This window comes from Podarcis muralis, chromosome 16 (assembly GCF_964188315.1).
Source record: "Podarcis muralis chromosome 16, rPodMur119.hap1.1, whole genome shotgun sequence".
NCBI lineage: Eukaryota > Metazoa > Chordata > Lepidosauria > Squamata > Lacertidae > Podarcis > Podarcis muralis.
The window spans coordinates 26466693-26484571 of record NC_135670.1 but is presented as its reverse complement, the minus strand read 5'-3'; the positions used below and the strand labels follow the sequence as shown (position 1 = coordinate 26484571).

General features: G+C 45.9%; 1 protein-coding gene across 6 annotated transcripts; it reads right to left on the bottom strand.

Moving 5' to 3' along the window:
- Positions 1 to 3: 3 nt before the first annotated feature.
- Positions 4 to 17865, bottom strand: LOC114586507 (ovotransferrin-like). 6 transcript variants are annotated; one of them, XM_028710077.2, is made up of 17 exons: positions 16479 to 17865; positions 14221 to 15356; positions 13119 to 13218; positions 12004 to 12180; positions 10143 to 10305; positions 9984 to 10048; positions 9698 to 9855; positions 8586 to 8772; positions 7735 to 7883; positions 7348 to 7438; positions 5916 to 5975; positions 5431 to 5613; positions 3697 to 3853; positions 2456 to 2538; positions 1930 to 2114; positions 1299 to 1476; positions 4 to 494 (listed from the first exon to the last, which is right to left on the bottom strand). In XM_028710077.2, the coding sequence occupies exons 2-17, from the start codon at positions 14530 to 14532 to the stop codon at positions 442 to 444; spliced, it is 2301 nt and encodes a 766-aa protein (XP_028565910.2). In that variant the 5' UTR covers positions 14533 to 15356; positions 16479 to 17865; the 3' UTR covers positions 4 to 441. The 6 variants fall into 6 exon arrangements, with proteins under 6 accessions (XP_028565910.2, XP_028565913.2, XP_028565914.2 ...); XM_028710080.2 differs by having other exon boundaries at positions 14221 to 14384; XM_028710081.2 differs by lacking the exon at positions 16479 to 17865 and having other exon boundaries at positions 14221 to 14384; positions 15016 to 15495.
- Positions 17866 to 17879: the final 14 nt, after the last annotated feature.

Sequence of the window (17879 nt, the reverse complement as noted above, 5' to 3'; positions counted from 1 at the left end):
GTGTGTGTTAAAGGGATTTCTTTGTTCTATAGCAATGCCTTTATTTAAATTTGCAATGATATACAAGACCTGGAGAGTATCAGATTGGGAAACACGTGGCTAGTTGTTAAATATCAGTAGCTCTGCAAGTAAATCTTATGCAAGTCATTCCGGGGTAAGCTGCTGTGAAATGTTTCTAGGCAAGTGTATGTTTTGGAGTAACTGAAGATACAGCCTGAGGAAAACTTAAGCATGGTGGTACTGGAGGCTGGCTACCAACATGGGTGACATTCTAGTATTAGCTAGTGTACTAAACCCACCTTGCATATGTTTCCTAAGGAAAACAGCCAGCCACTGATAAAGCCCACAGAGCCTCCTGGCAATTCTCTGCCTTCCTGGCAAATGCATCAAATCTTCCACTGCAGTCTCACTTCTGTTTTGGGAGTTTCCCTGGAAACAACATCAGTGATGCTCTGAATAGATGCAAGTGTCTTGTTTGCAGAAGTCCAGGATGCCTGAAAACCAAAATGGGATGTATCTAAGTTATGCCACTAGGCAGAGGTGTGTGTGCGTGCCCGCGCACACCCGCTGTATTTTTCTGAGAGTGTCAAACAATCTCAGAATGTAGGTTCCTCCGAATCTCAAATTTGCTTTCTGTAAAACACGTTTTCAGCCCTTAACAGCTGCAAGAATGTGTTTGGACAGCTGCTGAAATCTTTTTAGCAAAGCCAGACAATAGTCTGAAATCTATATATCCTTGGGTTGAAGCAAGGGGCTCTGTGCCCTTTATGGTTCCTACCCTAACCCATTACAATAACCAAGCAAAATACAATTTGCAGGGGTGTTATGTGGGGTTGTTGTGCTTTAATTGCATTATGTTTTTATATACTGTAATTCCCCCCCCAAAAAAAAACCCTCATGAAGGGTGGATAAGGAATTCAATTAATGATGATAATAACTCTAATTTTTCACAAATTGCCTAGCATCAACGGATTTGAGCATAATTTGCACTATCTTGCTGACATTTAACACGTGCATAGCACATCCAGACTACTCAAATAGCTTTGCAGGCATGGATTCTATTATGTTTCATTGGTTTTACATGATTCAACTTAATGTCTGTCAGTCATCAAATAACCTGAGAGTTCTCCAACAAATATAGCAAATCATGCTATATTACTAGATCCTGTAGGAGCTCTCCAGCAAGGGGATCAGTATTCTTGCCCTCATAAGCATGTCAAGTACAATGCAGTAGAGAGCAAGTCGGGTGCACAACTTAGACCCTGCCATATGTCTCCTTCCAGGTAAGCCCAACTTACCTGCAGGTGTGCAGTTGAAAACAGACTCTGCAAGCTGGAAGAAGGGCTCCCCAAGGATTGTCTCATAGTCCAGGTGGCTTGTAGGAATGAGATGCCGAGTGGCATCTTTAAAGAGCAGGTCACTTTCACCGTACGCCTTTGATTGAAAGAGCTGAAAGGTCAAGCCTACGCTTTGTTCCTAAAAAAGAAAAAGGTGAAGCTGTGGAAACACGAGTACAAGCAATGCCAATATAGAGCACTTCAATATCTTTTCTGACTGGTTATGGACTGTACAGATTGCTTCACCCATTTCCCTCTCTAGTCTGTCTTCTAGGAATCATCTCTATCATTTTGACTCCTTGTTTTCCAAAAGCATGGCTTTTATTTTCCTCAAGGGGCAGCAATTGTAATTGGATGTCCAGCAGTGGCGGGTGGGCATGCAATCCCCCCCCCATCCCCCAGATCATGTTCCCAATTAAAATCACACCACCAAAGGAGGCCACAGAATATTATTTGGATGCAGAGTTGCTTTTCCACTTGCAGCTTAAAGCCAAACAGCAATAACTGGGTGTTACTTAAACCATCCACAGCTGGAAGCTCTCACAAATAATGCTTAAGCTCTTATCATTCAGTTCGACACGTTCAAACTGACCTGTGACTTCACCAGGAAGTCATAGACCTTTGCTACAGTTACGGGGCGTGTCACAACTACATTGGGAGGGACTAGGCCCAGGTTGCAGACTTTCCACTCTGTCACATTTGCGCGGCTGCCGTCAAGGCACAGGAGTTCAAGGTCACTTGGAGAACATCCTTTTGCCCAGCCTGAGCTATCCAGGTCTGCGAAGGAGCAAAAACAAAGCAGTTCTTCATGAGATCCATTTGCTTTGTAAATAAGATCCAGATATCTGTCATTGAACTATTGATCATTTTTAAGATCTCTTAGGATTTCTTAAGAATTAATAGAACAAAAGAATACAGTACAATTGTTTTTTTATGCAGGTGTTAAGTTCCAAGAGTTCCGATACTCTCAGAAACAAAAGTACAGTAGTACTAGTTCTCCCTTACAACGTTAGATTAGATAGGCTATTTAACTGGTGATAACATCTGGAGGGAAGTTAAGTTGAAAATTCACTTTGGCACCTTACTGGAATCTTAAAAGATTGAAAGAATCATCTTACACTGAATATTCTGGAGCAGGTTATGGTGCTCTAAAAAAGCCACATCACCAAAACTTCTTCCACTGGGATCACCAAAGAGGCATCTGGAAGAAGGAAGAGTGGTCCAAATCCAGCAAAAGTTAGTCACATGAATGGCTTAAAACAGTGAGATCACCCCCCCCCTTTTGTGTTGCAAGCTGCATTTACAGTGTTGTTTACATAGGTGCGCCCCTTATGAGTGAGGGGTGGTGGGGAAATTTGGCTCAATTTGCATTTTGATACTAATATGATTTTCACTTCCAAAAATGATACATGAACCAAGATGTAGCTATTCTTAGAAATTTGCACTTCTCCAAATATAAAGTGTGTCCATAAGTGTATATATTAATGAAAATAACCTATACAAATGCATTACATTATGTAATAAAGGTAAAGGTAAAGGTACCCCTGCCCGTACGGGCCAGTCTTGACAGGCTCTGGGGTTGTGCGCCCATCTCACTCAAGAGGCCGGGGGCCAGTGCTGTCCGCAGACACTTCCGGGTCACGTGGCCAGCGTGACAAAGCTGCATCTGGCGAGCCAGAGCTGCACACGGAAACGCTGTTTACCTTCCCGCCAATAAGCGGTCCCTATTTATCTACTTGCACCCGGGGGTGCTTTCGAACTGCTAGGTTGGCTGGCGCTGGGACCGAGCAGCGGGAGCGCACCCCGCCGCGGGGATTTGAACCGCCGACCTTTCGATCGGCAAGCCCTAGGCGCTGAGGCTTTTACCCACAGCGCCACCCGCGTCCCCTCACATTATGTAATACTGCTTGCAAAATGTATGTATTAGGCAAACCTGCAACATACAAATATGTGTCGGTTAGGAGAAAATAGCACTAAAATGCTGATTAGTTTTCATGAGGACTTAAAAAAAATACATCGCAGACTGGTGGGGAAAGTGACAAACTGAATTTAAGATTGAGGAAAAATGAGAAACTGAGAGAAGCCAAAATTTACAGATTTCTCCATTCCTCCTCCGAGCATGACAGTAGTCTGATAAAACCCACTATTTAACTTGGCATTTAATGATTGCCACCAAGGAATTTAGAGTTTGGCAGCAGTCAGTCAAGATTTTTTTAATATATAATTTTTATTAAATATTTTATTTGGTTACAAAACCCTTTGTCTCTTTTTTCAGGTAGCAGAGTCTTTTCTACAGATCAGTCACATTAACCTTATAATGTATACAGCAGTCATTTTTAAGCAATATCCTTCGACTCACCTGAGGGCACCCAGGTTTCCATAGTAGAGTTCGTTGTGATTGGCTGCGCACCTGGATGATCCCCTTCCTCCCTCCGCCTCCTTTTGCCCAATGCAGACTTTGCAAAGGTTCCCACCACCTCCTGGCATGCACCCCTTCCAGAAGTAATCCTCGTAACCTTTCAGGGGGGAGAGAAGGGCCAGTAGTTAAGCTTGCGTGGTTAAAAGCAATGGAGGAAATTATTCCCTGATGATCGAAGAAAACTAAGGAACAGGATAACCAATTTTACTCAGCTTGCTGTTGCTTGTGCAGAAAACATTTAAAAGCAAAACTACATGGTAAATATACTGCATTTTTTGCTCTATAAGACTCACTTTTTCCCTCCTAAAAAGGAAGGGGAAATGTGTGTGCGTCTTATGGAGCGAATGCAGGCTGCGCAGCTATCCCAGAAGCCAGAACAGCAAGAGGGATTGCTGCTTTCACTGCACAGTGATCCCTCTTGCTGTTCTGGCTTCTGAGATTCAGAATATTTTTTTCTTGTTTTCCTCCTCCGAAAACTAGGTGCATCTTGTGGTCTGGTGCGTCTTATAGAGCGAAAAATGCGGTAAATGGTTGTTTATATTTACAGTATTTCTCTTTCAGCAGCCAGGTATCATTTGCTTTTCTGAATGCTTATGTGATGCTTCCCCTGCTCTTTCGGTGCATATGAGTTTTGCTAACTTGAACATTTTGGCTGAACTGATTGTCTAAATCAGAACTTCCAAACCAAGGTATTGTTCTGCAAATCACCCATAAAAAAAGTTTGTGTCTGTTTCAGCGGTGAAAAACATGAAGCAGCCAATGAGAGAGTCCTCTTTGTATACCTTGTCTGTGCAATGCAGTTTGTACACATGCATAACTTGACGCACACATCACCTTGATTTAATTTACATATTAAAATCCTTTTTTGGGGGGGACAGTAAGCTTATCTCAAAATACATTTGTGCATCGCAAGCTGGATAAATCTGTACCACAAGCCCAGTATTTTCATACTTCAGCAGTATCAATTCCCACCAGCATTCAGGCCCCAGATAGAGAGAGAGGCATTAATGTGCAGCTTATTTTAATTTCCGTGGCCACAGCAGCACAGGGATGGGGAACCTATGGACTTTCAGATGCTGCTAGATCACACCTCCCATCCTCTCTGATGGTTGGCCATGTGGCTGATGGAAATCTAACAGAATCCTCAGGACCACATTTTTTCCCAGCCCACCCTGTACCGGGTCGTGAACTTGTTTGAAATATTCAGTAAAGTAGGCCCCATTTCCAGCTGCACATGTTTAAACCAGACGTAGCTAATGTGTTGCCTTCCAGATGAGGCTGGACTACAATTCCCATCATCATTGACCATGCTGCCTGCTGGGACTGATGGGAGTTGTAATCCAACAGCATCTGGAAGGGACTGTGTTGGCTAGAACAAGTAGGAGGCTTAAATGGAACATAGAAAGGGAAGTGGCCTAGGCTTCTATCCTGATTCAATCAAGATCTAGGACAGGCTTCCTCAACCTCGGCCCTCCAGATGTTTTTGGCCTACATGATCCCTAGCTAGCAGGACCAGCAGTCAGGAATGATGGGAATTGTAGTCTCAAAACATCTGGAGGGCCAAGGTTGAGGAAGCCTGAACTAGTAACACCACCCCCTGACACACCCACTCCCACCTTTCCTCCTGAATCAATTTGTCCCCATTTGTTTTGTAGATTCTGCTGTAATTCTCACCAGAGCTGAGGTTGCAGCTGGCAGTGCCATTCTCCTGAGCCCCCACTGTGTACTGGGCAAGGAGGAGCCATCCTCCAGGGCTGTATACGTGGCTGTGGCAGGAGCGCCTCTTCCCCAGATTGTAGATGTTCACATGCTTGGCATTCTTCTTGACAAGGGCCACTGCATAAATTGGAGGAAGAGCTGTGTGGCAATGAGGAGGCATTAGAACATGGCAGCAGGAGCGGATCTACTATGAAACAAAGGAAGCTTAAACTTCTGGGGCCCCTAATCCTAGAGGGACTTTAAAAAGGGAAGGGTCTAGTAGATGCAATTCGCGTTGCGTGAAAGGTGGTGGGTTCTTCTTCCTTGGAGGTTTTTAAGCAGAGTTTGGAAGGCCACCTGTCATGTAAGATCTAGTCTAGATTCCTGCATTGCAGAGGGTTGGATTAGATGGCCCTCGGGATCTCATCCACAATTCTATGATTACAGACACTTCCCTTTACCTGTAAGGTGGGCCAGCTTCTCAGTTTCCTCTTCTCCCTGAGCTGAAGTGCATTCTTCTCCTGTACACAAAAAAGCATAAAGAAGTGACGTCTGAACAGAAGACTCATGCCTTACACCACTTGGTAGGTGCTGAATACTAAACATGGATTGATTTGATTCAATCTTCTCCAACCTGACCTCGCCCCCATATTTTGGGCTACAGCTCACATCAGCCCCAGCCAGCAGTGTCAATGGCCGGGGATGATGGGAGTTGTAGTCCAAAAATCTGAAGGTTGTCAGTTTGGGAATTACATCAATTCATGTCTCCTTTACAGTGGCGTAGCGTGGGTTGTCAGCACCCGGGGCAAGGCAAGTAATTTGTGCCCCCTAACCTGTGGATTTTAGCACTGAGAGTGCGAGCGCCCCCAGATGTTGCGCCCGGTGCGGCTGGCCCCCCCTGCACCCCCCACGCTACGCCACTGCTCCTTTAGGAAAGTGCCTTTCATATCAGACACAGGAGCTATCAGTTTCTTTCTCCGAGGGAGAATTCCTCTGGAAACCAGAATCCCAGGATGCTCTAGTTGAGATACCCATGTCGGGAATGCCATGTGAACACTCTGGCCCCAGAAACTTCAGGCCACCTTGCAATATCCATTTGCTCCATTACAAATTCACTGTGGCACTGAGGAACTTGCACTAAGAAGACAAGGGCACAGAAAAAGACCACAGGCGCATTCTTCGTACATGCCTGCTCATTACTCGATGATTGCAGCATCAGCTGTTGCCTTGTAAATGATTAATCACAGAGTGAACACCACTGTGAGCATTGCAATATCACCTGTCAATGTAAGAAAATAGCAGCACAATACTGTCTGTACTACTCAACTACCAGTCATCAAGTGCCAAGTCACAGAGTGATGCACTTCAACGCACGAGTCAGCAAAGTGCTCTTTTAATTCTTCTGGGTTGCAAGCTTTGCTGAACTGAAAACGAAAGCCACTGGAGTGAGAACTCTGAATTGGATGGCAATAAAGGCTATAAATGCGATTCATTCATTCGAGTGGTTTAAAGTTAAGTGTCATTCCAGGATGTTTTAAGGATTTATTTTAACTTTCATTTTATCCTAATACTAAGTACATCTGCTTGCGTTTGTGGCAACAAGACATTTTATGTTTATGGTTTGCAATGACCCTATGGCTATGAGCAAGAAATATTTATCATACCATAACAGATGCGCACACACACATCACATCACATCACCTCTGCCATGCACCGGATTAGGCATTCTACACACCATTGACATTTGGGGTTATCTGCAGCAGCTTGCAGAATATTCCCCCTGCATGCTTAGAGGTATTTTTTTTATGTTTTACTTTTTATTGCCACTCTAGTGAAAAACCAATTAAAATGTGTTAGTTTGGTGTGTGTTTTTTTTTAAAAAAGGCAGCTCACCATAACATTCTGCAGCCACAGGAACAAGTGCGCATCTCCCTGCAAAGTAGGCGTGTGTGGCGTCCAGTGTAACGGCGTCTGCCTCATTGTTCTGCCCCGTGAAAAAGTGCACAGTTGACAGTCTGACATTGGCATGTTAAAGAAAGCCACACCCTTCCCTGCAAGCCATGGAGTTCTTGCCAGAATCGAGGTCTTTTCCCAGCCATCGTCTGTCTAGGCTGGGAAACAGGTGGAACTGGAGATAATATTAGTTTTATACCCCGCCCATCCGGCTGTGTTGTCCCAGTCAATCTGGGCCTTATTGAGATGGGGTGATTTATTTGTATCTTTTGCTTATGTAAAAAGAAAACGCTACCCGTTTTGCTTCCCAGAATGTGTGCAACTCACCTTGATCAGCTCAATGCAGTTGGCCATAGAGTTTGCTTGGACACAGACCAGCGGGTGTGACCTGACATTCAGAGCCCACTCCTCACATTTGCGGAGTTCAGCGTTGCTGATACAACACCAGCGGACCAGGCTGTTGGCCAGGGAGCTCCCTGAGGGAGCAGGAGAAGGTATTGTCATAGGAAGGAGGACAAATTGCATCACTTAGTAACCGAGCTGCTAGTACTTCAAAGATCTGAGGCATAGGCTCACAGAGAGATATTTGCATAAAATCTGCAGATGCTAATTTATATTATAGAAGCAACTTTAGAAGGTGAGCCAGGTGGTTTCCCATATAGATCATCCCAGATACATACTTTAGTTAATTTGCACACCAAATCAGTTCAGTTTCCCTTCCATTACCAAAATTCGTAGGCAGTGTGCCACTGAATAATGCCCAGTGGTTGGGAACTGCAAGTGGAGGAGCACTGCTGTTGCACTCAATTTTGGCTTTTGGGCTTCCCTTTGGGGCAGCTGATTGGCCACTGCAAGGACAGGATGCTGGGCTATCCGTGCCTCAATTGGCCTGATCCAGCAGGGCTCTCCTTATGTTCTTATTCATTGCCCTCCAAAGCATCTCTACATTGAATTAATTTATACTCCTAATTCAGCATCCAGCCCAGTTCTGCCTCTCAATTCAATTAAGCATCCAGAAACACCTGGGACTCCTAGAAAACGATCTGGAGCCCATACCTGAAGGGCTGACCTCCAGCTACGCTCCTAGTGTTATATAGGATCTTCGGGGCTCTTTTGATCCTATATAGGATCTTTCAGGACTCCCCATGACTTCATGAGGGAGGGAAGCACTCTCTCACCTTCATGGCCCAAGCCCTGCAGCAGAGCAACATAATCCAGGCCAAGAACGTGGCTGATTTCAGCCTCCTCATCAACAAGCTGGAAGTGGTGCGTCGCATCGTGGAAGAGCAGGTTCTTTCCTCTGAAAGGCGCAGAGGCAAAAAGCTCGAATCTGGCCTTCTCTCTTCCCTTCTTTCCAAAGAGGTGCTAAGAACAAGAGCAAGTTTCAGCTAGCCTTGGGCTACCCAGCAGAGGTGGCTAGACGATGAAATAAGCCACTGGGGCAGCCAACATGGCAACCTCCAGGTATGGTTGGACTGCAATGCCCATCATTCCGGATGACTGGCTATGCTGGCTACAGCGGATGAGAGGTGGACCGCAACAACATCTGGAGGCAGTATTGGCACATATGATGGGGCAAAGCTATCTTCCCAACACCAGCATCATTGCCGCCTCTCTGGATGGGATGGGATTTCGGCAAGGTCAGGGCCTTGCAGCTGCACCAGTGGGACTGTGGCCGCCAATCCAGTGCTGCTGCTGGTGCTCCCATATAGAGACACACACCCTCCTTATCGTATCAGTGCCATCCTGGTAAGTAGCAGTAACACCAGTATTGGATTTTAAAAAATTATCTGCCATGACTCACCCACAACCATACTTCTTTGCTATTTTCTTCCAAATGCTGGTATAACTTCAGCATCTCTTTTCTAGCTATTATTTAGCTGATAATATAGTGAGCCAGCAGCAGACACCCCCCCCCCCCAAAAAAAAGACCAGAGGCCACATATCTTCAAGGGAAAGAGAGTGTGTGGACATGATTGCAACACCCTATAAAACGTGCTTAGCACCTCCCACAAGCCATGCAATTGGTGAGAGCTTTCACCAGCCTGGCACCCTCCAGATGTTTTGTACCACAACTCCCATCAGCCCCAGCCAGCATGGCACACTGTTTTCAGGAGCACAAAAACTAGAGCACCCAGTTTCAACACTCAAAACAGCCAGATTTTGTTGTCTGTCAAACACTTTTTTTTTTAATGGAGTAGTCTTTTGGGGACTCTCAGTAGCTCTCTGTGTCAATGAGACCTCGGGCATGAGCCCTGCTGTACCCCTCCTTGTGTTGGCGAAGAAATACCTGAATGACAGTGAGAAACTTCTTGGCGATCTTCTTGAAGTTGTGGCGCGTGACAATGGCCCGTCCTGGCCCTCGGCCCAGATTGCAGGCAGCGTAAGCAGTCAGGGGAGCTGTGGACCCGTCAGGACACAGCAACTCATATTCTTCTTGTTCTGACTCTGAACAAGGGGAGGGGAAAAGAACGAATGGCATATCGAGAGAAGCTGGAGTGAGAGAATTTAACATCGGGCTGCTGTACATCTCCAGGGCAGATGTTAAGATGAGAGTCTCCGAGCAAGAAGTTTACCTGTGGCATTCATGATGGCCAGGTGATCCAGGAAAGCAACATCTGCCACCCCATTCTTCAAGCACCTGCACACAGATTGAAGTGGTGTTAGCACAGGAGGCCATGCAGCACCTGCTCCAGCCCCACCCGCCTGCACTTCAAGCACAAGCGCAAGGCCACCTGAAGGCCCCATCCGAACCAGAGAAGGGTTCGCCACCGCTGGTCTCACAGAAGTGGTTCTTGTCCTGGATGTAGGATTTCTGTCCTTGGCACAGGGAGCAGAGCTGCGGAGAGGCGACTCCGATGCCGGGGATGCAGCTGGCATTGAAATAACCACCGACGACTGGAGAAATGAGAAGGGGAGACATTCTCATGGAAACGCACTGCTAAAATAACACAGATTCTTGACTCAACCTCTGCATGATCAGAATGTAAGAAGAGCCCGTCTCGGTCAGACCTAAGAAGCCGCATCTACTCCAACATTCTCTTCTCAAATAGCCAACCAGGTGCCTCTGGCTCACAAGCAGAACCTGGGTGCAGCAGCAGTGCTCTCTCCCCACTTGTGATTCCCAGCAAATTCAAAGGCATACTGCCTCCAGCAACAGAGGTAATTCTCAGGTAAGCACACACAGAAATGTACCCACTATGTTGTATTCCTAAGTATGGCTACTTAGAAGTAGGCCCCTCTGAGTTCATTGGGACTTCATTCTAGGTACAGGACTGCAGCCTGAGGTTGCAAATCTATACCTATACCTATATAACTATATAAAACAAATCTATAACCTTTGAAGACATTCCATTGAACTCAATGGGGCAAACTTTTGAGCAGACATAATACTGTATGTTAATGCTGTAACCAAACATTTTCAAGAGTCAGACCCCAGTCTTCATCTATTTTTTAAATTAGAATTAGGAGTTTAATGTCTCAATGGCAAGGTGATAGTTCATCACCTGGGCTGCAAGTTAAGAATGTAGGTGCTTGTTTTACTTAGGCTACTTTGGGATCTGGTCTCTTTCTGCAGCGGTGAATGAAAAAGAAATTAATCAATAATATGTTTGTAGCTAACAATGAATGGTAAAGGTAAAGGGACCCCTGACCATTAGGTCCAGTCGTGGCCGACTCTGGGGTTGCGGCGCTCATCTCGCTTTATTGGCCGAGGGAGCTGGCGTACAGCTTCTGGGTCATGTGGTCAACATGACTAAGCCGCTTCTGGAGAACCAGAGCAGTGCACGGAAACGCCATTTACCTTCCCACTGGAGCGGTACCTATTTATCTACTTGCACTTTGACGTGCTTTCGAACTGCTAGGTTGGCAGGAAACAATGAATAGTAGCTTCTGTTTAATCATTCATTTTTAATTAATTGTAAATTATATTGCACTTTCTTTTCCTATATTGAAGTTTTGGTAAAATGTGGGTTTATTGAAACTTAACTGGTAAAAGACAAGATAATTAGCCAACTAAATTTCTTGAACTGGTTGACAGACTTAATCCTTTTGAAATTAAAGATGCCTCATAATGATCTGGATCAAAAAACAAAAACAGGAAGGGAGCACTTTACCAGGCAACGCAATGACAACAGGTGCTTCCTTTGGGTGTTGTCAAATTGGTTTGCAGCTCTCCCTGAAAAAAAGCTCTGGCCAAACAGGATCTGAGAACCTGTCTCAGGATCTCATCACGTGTTTATGTTTTGTGGGCACAGATGGGTATGAGAATACATTGTGAGGACACTTTGTGCATGTCATGATAAATTCTCAGGTGCAGTTTGCTTTTCTTTGACACGTAACATCCTGGGTATCGTCCAGCCTTAAAACAGTTAAGCAGTTTGGTGCTCTTTTGGTTTCAGTAACATGCTCTGGCATTTCTCCTGCTCAAACCAGTGGGACTAAAGAGGACGTCATGTGGCAGAAGTGGTCCCAATACGAGTAGAAGGACTTGGGACCTATGGTAGGTGCTTTGCACATTGCCCTTCCCCTCAAATTCCAATCGGTTGCAGACCTTTGGTACAAGGCTATGCATCTGATCTTTCACTGTGCACTCACTGTGGCTGAGGGGCTGGTCTTCATCCCATACGAGGTCATTCCTAACCAGAAGGAAGCCCAAAGGGATGTTCCAACCAGAGGTCCACCTGGCTCCATTGTGGCAACTGCGACTCCCTTTTAGCCTTTGGATATCCAGCGTTCCTCGTCTGGCCACAGCTACAGCAAACACACAGTTACCTAGTGATAAAAAAGGTACAGAAGGAACCATGTTAATGAACACTGAGAGATCTTTGTGTGAACAGAACAGCCTTCCTCAACTGCATGCCCTCCAGTTGTTTTGGATCACAACTTTCATCATAGAGACATGCTGACTGGGGCTGATGGGAGCTGTAGTCCACAACATCAGAAGGGCACCAGGTTGGAAACGGCTATACTGCACTAAGGCTTCCTTCGTGTTCTCAAGATTTCCTAGGGAGAAGGAATGATGGTTGAGCCCAGAGGAGCCAACTCCTAGGGGCCGACGGGGCTTTGCCCCACCAATAAAGCATCTGAGGGGGGTTGTCCACCCCAAAGCTAATGGGCATTGCCATTCAAATGATTGTGTTCACCACATCATGTGATTGAATACGCAGGATGGGGCTTGCCTTACCTCCCTCCCCATATTTTATTCAAGTTGGCACCCTGGTTGAGCCAGTTAAGTCTGTGTTATGTTGATATGCTCTCAGTTTATCACAGATCAAAGCAATGTCTCTGTGTGGAAAAAGCAGGGCCAGTTCTGTTAAAGAAATCTTTACAGTACTTCCAGATGGCAGTTTAATTTACAGTTGGGCTATTGGCATCAGTTTTGTTTTGTAAATTATTGATTTTCTGCTGGAAAGATTAGATCCCAGATTAAGTTGGGGGGCAGGGTATGGACAGACATTTTGATGCCAATGATGGCATGTGGACCCTGAGGAGCATCTATCCCATAGTAAAACCCCAGAGCCAAGGGAGCGGGCCTCCCTCCATAGCACACTGCTTGGAACACTTCCATGACCCTTGACCTCCATTGCCAACCTAGGTACACCAGGGATTGTGCTGGACTCAAGGCTTGGCTGGGCAGGCTCTTTACATTTCTATAAGCTGTAATCAATTTGCTGGGTGCTGACACCAGCCCTGGGGGTATGGTCACTGACCTTCCATATAGATCTCCTTTGCCACCACACTCAGGCCATAAAGCTTCACAGCCGAATACACATCTCCAGCATCCAAGGAGACAGCATCAGCTTTGTTCACCTAATTAAGAATGAGAAATAGTATTTAAAACAAGCTTCTGAATATCTTCAGTACAAGTTATTCTAGTCAGGCAGACTTTTCCCAACACTTCCTGGGATTATTGGCTAACATCCTGCCTCTAGTCATGGCAGAATTTCCTCTGGTTAGGATTTAATAAGTACGTATGTAGCAATAAATGGGCTGTAATCTCTCGCATATTAAGCATGAAAACCTGCCACAATAATTGCAGTAATTTGCCTGGGGCAACACCGCTTCCACCCTGAACAGATGCTGTGCTCAGCTAACCCCACAATTAATGTGCGACTCTTCATTCTCACCAGCGGTGGAGCGTGCTTGTATGGTGCCCGGGGCATGCGCAGCGAACGGAGTCCGCTGTGCACCAGCTCAGCCCTCGCCACTGAAATTGCCGGAGTAATACCATCCCTGAGCCACTTTGCGAGGCTCAGGGAGAGTGGCATGAGAAGGGTGCCATCTGCCCTTCAATCACAGCCTCACCCTTGAGGGTCTGGAATCGAAGGGCACATGGCTGTTGCGCCCTCCTCACGCTGCCCTCCCCAAGCCACTTGGCGAGGCTGGGATCTGATCAGATTGGCGCAGGGCGGGCTGGCTCGGGGGGGGGGGGGAGGCAGCGTGAGCAGCGCACTGTGCCTGCCAGAAAAATGCACCCAAGGCAATCACCCCACATACCCTTGATTCCCACCATCAACAACCTGGTGCCCTCAGGATGCTTTGGAATGCAACTCCAATAAGCCTCAGGAGCATACAGCCATGATGGCTGGGCCTCATGGGATTTGTAGTCCAAAATGCCCAAAAGACATCAGAACCAGCAAGCCCACCATTCTGTTCTCTCAGTGGCTGATCAGATGTCCTAAAGGGAAGCTGACAATAAGGGCGTGAGCGAAACAGCACTCTCCCCTCCTGTGGTTTCCAGGCATTCGAAAGCACTGATGCCTGCTTCGACTGTGGAGGTAGAAGAAACCTCTGGAATTTCTGGGTACTCACTCTGATCTTGTCAATGCAGTCGTAAGTGTTGTGAGCTCTGATGCAGGAAACCCTGGCAAAGGCGTTGACCGTGGCAGGAGGCAACACTGCCAGAAGCACTTTAGATAGCTCTGAGCACTTCCTCTGCTCCAGGTCAGAAAGGGTGCACCATCGGAACTTCTTCCCTGCAGGAACAGAAAGAGCAGGCAATGTTATGAATAGGGTAGAAACTGAGAACCTTGAAGGTAAGCAATGAAGAAAGTTGAGGAGCAGACACGGCTGGTCCCTATTTGAAAAACAAAACAAAAACATGCTATGCAGTCTGCGCATCATTGATGAATGGCAGAGGCATCAGGACAGGTTTTGGGGGAAGAAGTCAAGGCCCCACGTGGCAGAATGAGCAGGAGTCCCCACCTGAAAGCAGGAGTACCACATTTTGAAACAAGTCAGGTGATACACATTGCCTGTAAGGGAGAGGGACGCTGCAAAACAAGGATGGGGAACCAGTCTCCCTCCAGATGTTGTTGGACTCCAACCCCATGAACCCCTCTCTTTCTAGTTTCGTTCCCAACAACACGGCTTCCCCACCCCAACGCTTACCAAACAAATAATAAATAATGAGAGGAGCACTGGTGCTGGTGGTTGGCACAGCATTCCAATAACAAGAAGACATAACATTTTAAAAATTAAATTAAAAATAAAGCAGAAGACTAGTGTAATGGTGGAGGAGCTTGCTGGCATTTGCCTCTTAAAAGCAAATTAGCATTGTTCAGGGTGGAGGCTGCTTTTCATCTCCCTCAGTGCCGCCACTCTTACCTGTAGACCTGAGAGAAAGAGCGGTCAGGAGGATGAACACAGTGGCTGCCGCAGCCTTCATGGCCAAAGATGCAAAGCATAAATCCAGTTTGCCTCCACACACTGAAGCCTCTGCCTTGCCTCATACCAGGGATTCCAGAGCTATGACTGAAACAAACAAGGGGTCTTGGCACTGCCTTAAATATTTATTTTCGGGTTTGGGGGAGGATTAACAAAAGAGAGAGAGAGCAGCAGCAGCAGCATCCACTGGATGTAAGGATGATGGGCGGGGAAAGGGGCCCCATTCTTAGGCACAGATGGGAAGTGTTAGCAGGGCTTGGTCAAGAGTTGGCCTGGCGAGTCTGCGAGATAGAGAGAATAGATGAGTTATAACATTTTTCAGTCTTCTCACACTGGCAATCTGTCATAGATAGCACTGTGTTGGGCTTTAAAGACCTCATTTCACACTCAACAGAAGCAATTGAATCTTAAATCTCCATTTGAGCTAGCATTCTGAGGATTTTCAAGTGTCAAGTGAAAAGAGAAAGAGAGAGAGAGAGAGAATGTGATCTACCCACCTGCACACCCTCAGTCACTCAGTTTTTTTTATAAAGGTTCAGAGTCCTTCACCTGCATTCTCCAGATACATACATACATACATACATAACTTTATCTGTATGTCACATTTCCACAGTTCAAGACACTTACAATATGAAAAAACACATAGCTACAACATAATAAAAGTAGATATAAACAATAAAACATTAAAAATTATACCATGAAACTGAACATAAATGAGATCTTAAATAAAAATACAATAAACCAACAGCAGCAATCCCCTCCCAACCAAAAACTGAAACCACACCCCTGCCCAAGAGTCTGTTCAACAACCTCAGCTTTTGTAGCTGGAGTCAGTCAGGGCCCTGCCTGCATAAGCCAGTTGGAAAAAGGCCTGCACTCAGGGATCCTCACTATACACACATCCCCTCCTGGATTGCAGGTGGTTCACCTGAGTTCATAGGAGAGATGAGATCTGAACTAAGTAATTAATAAATCTAAATTAAGGCAATACTTTTCTTATTGTTAATATTATGATGTTTTTACTGTTAGCTTCCCTGAGAGTGTGTGACAGAAAGACTGCTGGTGTGGTGTAGTATAGTGGTTAGAACTTTTGCCAACCTGGTGCTTTGTAGATGTTTTAGAATACAACTCTCATAAGCCCCAGGGACATCACTGGGCAGCTATGTTGACTGGAGCTGATGATGTTCAAAACATCTGGAGGGTACCAGATTGGGAAAGTTGATTTACAATGCAATCCTATATAAATACACACACACAAGTCCTGCTATCCAAACACTCACTATACAAAAATTCACTGATCCAAACATGAGGAATTTGTACCCCAAAAAAAATATGCACCGCAGATTCGGATATCCAAACAGCCAGACTTGCATGCATTACTGTAAACAAATAAGCAGCCTTACTTTTTTGTGTTTTGCTGTTCCACAGCAGCAGATTCACATGGTAGGAGGGAGGGATGGATGGGGAGAGATCGGACAAAGAGAGCATTTGTTTGCCTTTTGCAGTTTCAGAGGGTTTTCCTGGTTTCGCCCATCATTTTGGAAGCAATGGAAAGTGTTGACTCGTTATGCAAACGCTTGCCTGACTTCCCGAGAATGCATTGTGTTTATATAGCGAGACCTGTCTTTATTCAGAAGTGAATTTATTGTGACTTACTCCCAGGTAACTGTGTACATACCACTCAACTGATCCCTGGATGTCCTGTTTTTGAGTGCAGCCTCCCCAAAAACACATTTTGGAGGGCTGTGCTTCCATGCGAGTCACCTGACTCGTGTCAAAGTGAGACCCCGAAAGACAGATTCCCCCTTTTCCCCTCTGTGGCATGTTGGAGGGTATGCAGTGTGTAGACAACTGCACCACGAAGATGGTTGTACTATGACCAGGGTAGCCCAGGTTGAAGCCATGCTTGGCCAGATGCTGACTGTGCCTCTGAGCTACTCGTTGCCTCTGACCATTTCTACCTTACAGGCTTGTGAGGATAAAGAGAGGGTGGAGATGAACCACTTATGCTAACCTGAGCTCCTTGAAATAAAGCTTTGTTTAATAAATGTAAATAAGGCGAGATGTATAAGCTCAATGGAATGATCTCCCTAGTGAGGCCTGCCTGCTGCTGGCATTAACACCTGCCACATCCACACCTGGCTTCCCCCAAAGAATCCTGGGAAATTGAGTTTACCCCTCACAGAACTACAATTACCAGCACCATGAACAAACAAGAGCTCCCAGGATTACTTGGGGGGAAGCCATGTACTTTAAATGTATGGTGTGGATCAGTACAGTAGTGAACCCTTTCTGTGCTCTGTCATTATGCATCTCACCTCCTAGCCATTTAAGGGAATATGGATTATCATTGCTGTTCTCTGTATGTGCGTGGGGGCCTCCCCCCCCCCAACCTGATGGTTACTTTTATTTTTTTTTATTACGAATTATTGTTCCACACAGTAGCTCCCCAAAACTTATGCAGAATGAAGACGAATAAACCGAAATGTAACTTTCCAACAAAGCAAACGCATCACTGTTAACAGCGGCGTGGCTGCCCTGATGCTAGTCGCTCCAGAACCGGATAAACTATCTGGCATTGATTTATTGATGGCTGTTTGCAAATGTGCGCGTGAGACGCCTTGGAGACGTTTTGCGGCATCATTATTATTATTATTATGCTTTTTCCTGCGTGAGAGAGGAATCCCAAGAAGCTCCCGGGCTTCCCTCAAGCCCCGCTGAGGCGAGGCGGCTGAGGCGCTGCGACCTAACCCAGCGCCTCAGAGAACCGGCGGCTCCTCCTCCTCCTCATCCTCCGGCCCGAG

Excerpts from the sequence above, each read along its gene's own strand:
- LOC114586507 (XM_028710077.2), bottom strand. The coding sequence starts at position 14,532 with ATGATGCGCAGACTGCATAGCATGTTTTTGTTTTGTTTTTCAAATAGG. Across the intron at positions 7,884-8,585 it reads GCAGGGCTTGGGCCATGAAG|GGAGCTCCCTGGCCAACAGC; the intron begins GTGAGAGAGTGC and ends CTGCTCCCTCAG. Across the intron at positions 1,477-1,929 it reads ACTTCCTGGTGAAGTCACAG|GAACAAAGCGTAGGCTTGAC; the intron begins GTCAGTTTGAAC and ends TTTCTTTTTTAG.